The sequence below is a fragment of the Chelonia mydas genome, chromosome 2 (genome assembly GCF_015237465.2).
Source record: "Chelonia mydas isolate rCheMyd1 chromosome 2, rCheMyd1.pri.v2, whole genome shotgun sequence".
Taxonomy (NCBI): Eukaryota; Metazoa; Chordata; order Testudines; family Cheloniidae; genus Chelonia; species Chelonia mydas.
In genome coordinates, this window is record NC_057850.1 from 31276182 (window position 1) to 31285836 (window position 9655).

Below are 9655 nucleotides of genomic sequence, written 5' to 3' on the forward strand. Positions count from 1 at the left end.
CAGGGAGGGGGCTCTAGGGCAGCGCCAGTGGAGTTAGCGGGGAGGGGGCTATAGGGCAGCGCCAGTGGGGTTAGCGGGGAGGGGGCTATAGGCAGTGCCAGTGGGGTTAGGGGGCAGGGGGCTCTAGGCAGTGCCAGTGGGGTTAGCGGGGAGGGGGCTCTAGGGCAGCGCCAGTGGGGTTAGCGGGGAGGTGACACGCAGCTCCCGCACTCTGCCCCGTGCAGGCGGCGCCCGGCCCGTTCACACGGAGCCCGCGGGTCCCCAGCCGCGGGGCCGGCGGCGGCGGTGGAATTCCGCCCCCCCAGTTCCCCACAGCACATGACCCGGAACGCGGGTCTGGCGCTCCCGGGAGCTGAGCGCGCGGGGCTGTGGCGAGGCGCGGGCGGGCAGCAAGGAGCCCTGCCGGAGCCGCCGCGCCCCGCTCCCGGCCGGGGGAGCCACTCGGGAGGAGGAGCCGCCGGCAGCAGCAGCAGCCCAGATGCGCAGCGAGGCGGCCGGGCAGGTAAGGCACAGCTGGCTCGGGCTCTCTATGCCCAGCATCGCGCCGCCGAGCTCGCCGGGCGCTCGGGAAGGAGCCGCAGAGCAGAAGAGTTTCTCGCTCTGCCTCCCTTGAGCAACCCTCCGGCTCTTGCCCGCCAGCCCCGGGACAGCGGCGCATCAGCGAATCCTCTCGTGCATGTCTATAGATTTGACAACGTCTCAGTCAGATGCAAGCCCGCTTTTAAAACTTTGCAGCGGGCTCGTGTTCCAACAGGCGTTCGTGCGCGGTACTGGGCTTTTCAAAACACTTGTATCGCAAGTAACAAATTATGATAAGGATGAAATTGTGATACTTCGGGGGAATTTTAACCGACCCCGTTAGACTTTTAGCCATTCCAGCTGCTTAACTTTTTAAGTAGGTCTATTATTGCTACCGAGTGCAAACAGAGTGGCAGCTTTGATGGCCAGCTGGTGCATGCAGATATTTTAGAGAATGGTTATTTCGTATGTAGCCTTGGTTAATGGTCATTCTTAAGTACAAAACATGCACAACTTTCTCCTCCTCTCTAAAGTCTCTGTGGAGTTGTTTCCATATAGTTGGCATCCAGCTCTTTACCTCAGAAAAGCAGAAGGCTAACATCTCCAGTTCTGTATGGGAGAGGTGCTATGGTGCTGGATAAAGTGTATGAGTTACTGGGTTGCGGTATGCTTAATTTGCCTTTTTTTTTCTTTCTTTTTTTTATGACTCATCAAATGTTGTCTGAGAGACAAGTGATGATGATGATGCTAAAATGCTAAAGACAATACTCCCCTGGATAGTTGCAAAGAAGGCACATATAGTTACAATCCCAAATTTCAAAGCAACTGGATCTTATGTTGATGTCTCATGATGGTAATAAATAAATCTTAGCATGAAACATGACCCTTTAGGAAATGTAATTTTAAAATTTTAGGACATATCTACAGCCCTTTCAAGTCAATGGGAGTTTTTCCATTGACTTTAATGGGATTTGGATCAAGCCCTTAATGATCAATCAAATTCCAATTGGTGTGAAACCAGTGCAAGGTAAACATATTTCAAGGATCATTATTATTTGTTATTAACCAGATGTATATCCTGCTTGGCTACTTCAGTCTCTTTTTTAAGCTCTATCTGAGATGGACGCTTTGCTCTGAGCAAGTGGGGGCAGGAATGTCCCCTTGAATCTGTAAGGAAATTATATGAAAGAAATACACTTAAAAACTGGGTTGGCCCATTTCCCTCAACTGGGCTGTCTTCTCTTCACCTTTGCTGTGTCTTTTAACATAGGAGACCGTGGGCTGCTACTGGCAGTTGCAGGATGAAGTCGCCTCCCTGCTGCATGTCCCTTTCTTCCCAGACAACCGGACAGGAGCCAGGGGACAGCACATCGCTGGGTTCCCTGGAGTCCAGCGTCTTCTGCAGTGAGGAGGAGCAGGGGCCCTTGCTGCAGAAAGTTGACCCCACCTTAGACTGTTTCACCATCAATGTGGGAGGCAGCCGCTTCGTACTGTCCCAGCAAACTCTGTCTTGCTACCCAGACACCCGGCTCGGCAAGCTGGCCATGGTGGTGTCCGCTGCCCGGGATGTAGCCTCTAGCCTCCTGGAGCTCTGCGACGATGCCAACCTGGTGGAGAACGAATATTTTTTCGACCGGAGCTCACAGGCATTTCGCTACATCCTGAATTACTACCAGACAGGAAGGTTGCATGTGATGGAGCAGCTGTGCGCCCTCTCCTTCCTGCAGGAGATCCAGTACTGGGGTCTGGACGAGCTCAGCATTGACTCCTGCTGCAGAGACAGGTGAGCATTGGGAAAAGGAGGAAAATAATAATGTGGGCTGGATGCTCTCACTATCAACTCCTGCTGCAGAGACAGGCAGGCCCTGGGTTGTGAAGGGAAGAGATCCAGCAGTGTGGGTTGGAGGAATTCAGCATCAGCTGCTCTTACAGGGGTAGATGGGTGCTGGGGAAGGAGCTGAGCTGCACAAACTCAGCACCAACTCCCACTACATGGACAAGTAGATATTGGACGGGGGAGGGAAAAGGTTGGAAGAGGTCAGTGATGACTCTTACTAGAGGACAGGTTGGCACTGGGGGGGCAGGATGATGAGATTCAGTATTGGAACAGTGGCTGGGCAAATGCTGCATCGACTTCCTCTAAAGGGACAGAGTGGCACTGGGAGTTCTGGGTGGGAGGAGGAAGAGAGAAGGAAATCACTGGGGGGGACAGGCTGAGGCAGAAGTGACAGCAGATGAAAATGTTAAATAGGGACAAGGAGAAGGCAGAGAAGATGGACATCTGTGACGTTTGTGCTAGTATATTTTTATTCTTTTAATTCTATTAGTTGTGGTTAATTTTGGTTCCTGGTTTATTTGTTAATATTGAAGTGTGGGGTGTTCTAAAAATGATAAATAAAAAATCCAAAATACTTACATTAAAATCATTGTAATCAGATGAATGCGATGCAAAAACCAGTGCACACCTGCACTGCCTGACAGTCCAACAGTATCTATTCCAGAATGGCTTCAAGGTGCTATTCAATTTCACTGATTTTTTTAATAGATTTTCAGGCCAGAAAGGATCATTATGGTCTGACCTGCATAACACAGGCCATAGAATCACATCTAGTAATTCCTGAATCATGCCCTTATCCTGTGTCTGAGCTAGAGCATATTTTTAGATAGCCTTCCAACCTTGATTTAAAGACTGATGAAAATCCACCACATCCCTTGGTATGAGGCTTGACTATCAACAGCAATCAATAAATGTAGTGACTACCAGCATGTATATATGAAAAGAAGGATTGTCTCATGTTTCTTGGTAATCTCCTTGTTTGAAGAAAATGTTCCATAAATATGGCCTTGATTCAGCAAAGCATTTAGCACATGCTTAAAATCCATAGTAACTACTCAATAAAGATGGTTAATTGCTTTGCTGAATCAGGACCTAAGTGTTTAAATAAGGTGCAAATAACAGGTATAATAAAATACGTTCTTGAGCTAATTGTATGTTTTGGACAAACCTTTGTATAAAGGATTATATACCTCCCTATTACATTGCAATGTAATAAAAAATAAGTACAATATTATTAGTAAAAATGACAAGATGGTTGAGAAACATAGGGCCTGATTCTGCCAGCCTTACATGAGCATCCCCTACTCTCACAGTTAGTCTCACTGACGTTAAGAGTAGAATCATAGAATCATAGGACTGGAAGGGACCTCGAGAGGTGATCTAGTCCAGTCCCCTGCACTCATGGCAGGACTAAGTATTATCTAGACCATCCCTGACAGGTGTTTGTCTAACCTGCTCTTAAAAACCTCCAATGACAGAGAGTCCACACCTCCCTAGGCAACTTATTCCAGTGCTTAACCACTCTGACAATTAGGAAGTGTTTTCCTAATGGGCAACCTAAATCACCCTTGCTGCAATTTAAGCCCATGGCTTCTTGCCTTTTCTCAGACGTTAAGGAGAACAATTTTTCTCCCTCCTCCTTGTAACAACCTTTTATGTACTTGAAAACTGTTATCATGTCCAATCTCTCTCTCTCTCTCTCTATCTTTCCCCCTGTGTGTGTGTGTATATATATATATAGGGGAGAGGGAGCGAGAGAGGGAGGGAGGGGAAGAGAACATTCACATATCTAAAGCTTTGTGGTATCAAGCACATATTTATATCTTTGTTCTGGCATAATTTCCCAAACTGTAGGCCTGATCTTGGCGCATTCAAAGCTCTCACTGATATGAATGAGCACCACAGGAACATAATGGCTGTGTGGATGTGCTCTAGGGCCCTAACTCAACAAAGCACTTTATCACATGCTTGAAGTTAAGGATGAGCTTATGTCCTTTGCTGTATCAGGACGTATCAAATTCCCTTTAAGAAGATTTACTCTGGTTGCAGGGTTTTTTCATGTGAAAGGCAGTTTCCATAATAGTGCAAAAATTGTTATTCAAGGTTTATATTTTGGGTTCGATTCCCTGCGCAGGTACTTCAGGAGGAAGGAACTGAGTGAAGCCTTGGATATCAAGAAAGATGCAGAAGAGCTGGATGCCCAGGATGAGGAAGAGGATTTCTCTGGGAGTCTCTGTCCCAATGTCAGGCAGAGGCTCTGGGAGATGCTGGAGAAGCCTCGCTCTTCTGTAGCTGCCAGGACTTTTGGCACCCTCTCTATGGCCTTTGTTGTCGTGTCCATTGCCAACATGGCCTTGATTTCTGTGGAGCTGAGCTGGTTGGCGCCCCCACTACTGGACGCCCTGGAGTATGTGTGCATTGTCTGGTTCACAGCGGAGTTTGCCCTGCGGCTCCTGTGCACACGGGATCGGTGGAGATTCCTGAGGAGCGTGGCGAACATCATCGACCTGCTGGCCATTTTACCCTTCTACATCACCCTGCTGGTAGAGAGCATGTGCGGTGGGGAGAGCTCTCAAGAGCTGGAGAATGTGGGGCGCATCGTCCAGGTGCTGAGGCTGCTCAGAGCTCTGCGTATGCTGAAGCTGGGCAGACATTCCACAGGTACCTTTAGCTCATGGATTTAACACAGTATTGGTTTTAGCGCTTTACAGGCCATAAGAGGTCAAAAGAAATTAACCAAGCAAGTTAAATGTACAGACACATAGTAACCCTTACAGATTATCCAGGGTGCTGTTGCCACAGTAATAAAACTGAATCTGCATAGAAGGGATAGAAGGAAATGACCTGTTGGTCAAAAACACTAGGTACATACTCAAGGTGGCTAGTCCCCCACTTCTGCCACTCCAATTTTAGTGCACTAGGTAGCAGAGATAGCATGGGAATGGAATGACACCTGCAGGTCGAAGTGTAGCAGACCCTATGACAGCTCCTAGTGGCAATTCCCCAGGTTTGTAATGACGATTGTTGACATCAGAGAACTTCACTTTGAATTTTGGGGTCACACCTTTCTATCTTTCATATGTTTATTTAAAAACCATTCAGGAAATTATTATCCTATTGGTTTAGCATCACCTGTCTCTCTCCCATGTAGAGTTTAGTGATTTCTTGTCATAGAAAGGAAAAAGTTGAATTAATCTTATCAAAACCTGATAACTCTCCTAGTCTGAGAGTGAAGTATCACTTCACCATTAAAACTGAAAATAGTAGTCCATTTCTTTAGCATACAGAATTAGATGCCACTTAACTACACATGTAAGCAGCTCAAAACAGCTTAAATGCCATGGTGTTAATTGTATAGTTTTTGATATTTAAGTTTTACCAGTCACCCAGGCTCAGAGCAGTAAATCAAAAACTGCAGCTCACTATAATTTGAATGTTGTCGGAAACAGTTCTCATCTTCTGGCAGAGCAGGCTGTTAACATAAACCTAGTAAATCAGAATGGAAATATACAATATACAGATCTGGAGCCTGCTTCCTGTTAGTTAAAGATGACAAAATGGTGAAGGTTTTTCATTTTGATTCTAACGTATACATAAACATAGTCATTAATATGGAAAGTTCTGCACACAGAGGGGATCATCCATAATCACATCTCTCCCTCCCACCTAGAAGTCAAATCACCTACCTGTATGGCATCATCCTTGGGATATTGAAGTTGGGATCCACTCCAGGGGAGTGGATGAGGGCGGGGCAGGTTGGGGGAAGGGACGGGGTAGCCCTGCTGTGCGTAGTGGGGTGTGACTGAGGAATGCTCACTATGCTCTGCACATTTTGTGAAGAAATGGCAGATCCAAACTATTCCTGTGGGTGGGGGTGATAAAGACATATAGGACACAAAACTATGCCTCTGCAAAGGCCGAGGGAAGGGCGGGGGAAGGGAAGGGATGTGGTCATAAAGGGGACATAAAGCAGGCTGTGTGGGCTGAGCAGTTGGATTTGATATATCTATTCGACCTAGCACTTCCCCGGCACAGCCCTAGTGGCACACAGGGCCAGGGCCACTGCTCTGCCTCACTTAGACTCACCGTTACTGGCACCCCTTGTGCTACTGGCAGTGCTACCAAGACTCACTCCTTGCACTCCCCAGCACCTACAGAGAAGTTATTGCAGCCCTCCGCACAAGAGGAAAGCAGGACTCCCTATGGCCTTTCTGCTAAACCTCAATGTGCTTGTGCTGGAGCAACCATATAAATAATTTGAAAAGAATTGCTTTCATATGGTAAGAAATTAAAAAAACCTGCACAGCCACTGACACCCACTGATCACTGAGAACATGCTTATTGTGTGCCCTATAACTTGTGTTTGGCTAAAGCATATCTTCCAGAAACGCATCCGTCCTTGAACTGAAGACATCAAGAGATGAAGAATCTACCACTTCCCTGCATAGTTTTGTCCAATAACTAATCACCCTCACTGTAAAAATGTGTGCCTTCTTTCCAATTTGAAGTTGTCTGGCTTTGACTTGCAGCCACTGGTTCTTCTTATGCCTTTCTCTGCCAGATTAAAAAGCCATTTAGTACCTAGTGTTTGCTCCCTACGAAGATACTTATACATTGCAATCAAGTCACCACTTGATCTTCTATTTGCTAAATGAAACAGGTTGAGCTCTTTACGTCTGTAAGGCATTTTTTCCAGCCCTCAGATAATTTTAGTGGCTTATTTCTGCATCCTCTCCAATTTTTCAACATCTTTTTTTAGAATATGGACACCAGAACTATGTACGGTATTCTAGTATCAGTCTCACCTCTAGGTAGAGTGGAGGAAAAGAAAAATTCTTCAAAAACCAAAGAGCCCAATTGCACTCTCTGAGGTGCATGCACCAAACCGAGGGCTTTGTGTGTGCACTGGCAAACAGAGATTGGCCCAAAAGCAACAAGAAATCTTAAACATATTTATGTCTCAACCTCCCAGAGACTCCAATGGCTGTCTGAGACATGCAAAAATGCATGAGTTCAACCTTAGTTTCCAACATTATTTGGTTTAGTTGGAGCTCAGTGGGGGTAATTTATAAGCATTGCATTTCTCCCCTTCAAAAATAAAAACAATATTCATTATTTAAAAAATTAGTGGGAGAAACACTTTGTCAGAATTCATAACATCCTCAGTGATCAAGAAGATATAATACAGAGATCCAAGTTATCATAACTGGCTTTAGAGGATGCCTTGTTTTGTGGATATATTTTGTTTTTAATTTGTGTGCATGTGGCATTTCTTCCTTTGCACTGTTATTGTATTTGCTTTTTCACCCCTGCACTGGCCAGCCAAGGGGCACTGCATACCCTGGGGTGGGGGGGCAAAGAGCTACCACACGTGCACACTTGTCTTTGTTCTGTGCAAGTCTCTGCACACTCATGCTCCCTTACCCTACCTACCCAGCTTTTGAATAGGGGTGCAAGTGAGGCTAAGGGGTTTGTAAAGTTGGACAAAGGTGATCTCCTTATGCCTAGATCCCAGTCCCCCAAATTGAATGGATCATTTCCCTTATAACAAGTTACTCCTACAACATGGTAACTGAAGGGATGTACCTGGCAGAGCTGGCAGTAACCAGCATAAGAGAGGAAGGCATGAGATGTGTATCTCCCACTCCTGTCTTTGCCCATCTTCCCCCTCACTCTAATATGATTCAAGATCAGCCCCTTATTCATCTATATACTGGATGTCAATATCCTTTTTTTTTTAATTTCAAAATAGGGACCATAAATCAAAGACCTCTGTGTTTTATTTCTTGAATAATCATGTTTTCCCATTGGTTCTCCAAACAGCATTGCCTTCTCATAAAGGCATTCCTGAGTCAGAAACATAAAACGCAAAGTGTCTAGCTTTCAGAACAAGTGCTTCTTAACAGAGGCGTGAAGACAGTTACATGGATCAACATACTGACAACATTTCTTGTGTTCCAGGCTTGCGATCTCTTGGGATGACTATTGCACAATGCTACGAGGAGGTTGGCCTGCTGCTGCTTTTTCTCTCTGTGGGAATTTCTATATTTTCCACGGTGGAGTATTTTGTTGAACAAGGTGTCCCTGGCACAACTTTCACAAGTGTGCCCTGTGCATGGTGGTGGGCAACAACTTCCATGACAACCGTTGGTTATGGCGACATTAGACCAGACACTACCACTGGCAAGGTAGTGGCCTTTATGTGTATATTATCGGGAATATTGGTCTTGGCTTTGCCTATAGCTATAATAAATGACCGTTTTTCTGCTTGTTATTTTACGCTGAAGATAAAGGAGGCTGCTCTTCGACAGCGTGAAGCTCTAAAGAAGCTCACAAAGAACACATCCACTGACTCAAATATCAATGTTAATTTGCGAGACATATATGCTCGCAGTATCATGGATATGTTACGGTTAAGAAGCAGAGAGAGAGCAAGCACCAGGAGCAGTGGTGGAGATGATTTTTGGTTTTGACTTCATAAAGCCTTGTATAACATACAGACAACTTCAAGGTGTAGTAGTGAATGGTAGGACAGCTGTCATTTTACATTATTCACTCTTAGCATATTTGCTCTCCAATTTGCAATTTTATTGTCTTGGTGCATTTAAGATAACTAGTGTAGGCCAAAGGCATAACTCAAAACCTGGGAACTCCCAAGGGGCTTTGAAACTAATTTTCACAATTGGTTCTTGAACTGGAAAAATATAGGGACCCATCAAAGTAAAATAATGATCCAAATATTTGTCTATGAATCTTATGTTTTTGCTAACATAGAGTAATAAAGTTTTACACCCTCTCCCCCCTGCCCCACAAAAAAGGGGGGAGGCTTTTGGTGGAAAGAATGAGGGAATTAAAAATACTTGAAAAGAAAGAAGCTTACGGAGGAAAGCACTGGCAACATTTATGATGGCTTTTATATTATGCATTATTGTTTGTAGACATAAACAAGAGTCAAGGGGCTGATCCTTGTCCCCATTCTGGCCTCCATCTGCTGCATCATCAGTGGCATAAAGAGTCCACAATAGGCTGGGGGGAGAATTTTCCCCAGTTCAGGAGCAGCATAGAGCTAGCATAAGCAGGCCCCGTCACATGCCCCAGTGTAGGGCACATGCTTATGCCAGGACTGGTGATGAAAAGAAGTATGACTGTGGTGCTCTATATTATACAGATTCTGGGTTGCTGTACAGCCCCTAGGCAGCCGTGGAAAAGCAGCCATAAGTTGGAGCAGCCTCTGGGGCTATTCTAACTTACATCAGGGTCTGTATCAGCATCTGCAGCACAAAGGTGCCTTTTGTTTCA

The 9655-nt window shown here is 45.5% G+C and overlaps 1 protein-coding gene across 1 annotated transcript; it reads left to right on the forward strand.

The window, feature by feature from the left end:
• Window positions 1-384: 384 nt before the first annotated feature.
• On the forward strand, window positions 385-9320 carry KCNV1 (potassium voltage-gated channel modifier subfamily V member 1). Its single transcript, XM_037891597.2, has 4 exons — window positions 385-502; window positions 1790-2302; window positions 4491-5017; window positions 8318-9320. The coding sequence occupies exons 2-4, from the start codon at window positions 1821-1823 to the stop codon at window positions 8827-8829; spliced, it is 1521 nt and encodes a 506-aa protein (XP_037747525.1). The 5' UTR covers window positions 385-502; window positions 1790-1820; the 3' UTR covers window positions 8830-9320.
• The last annotated feature ends 335 nt before the right edge of the window (window positions 9321-9655 follow it).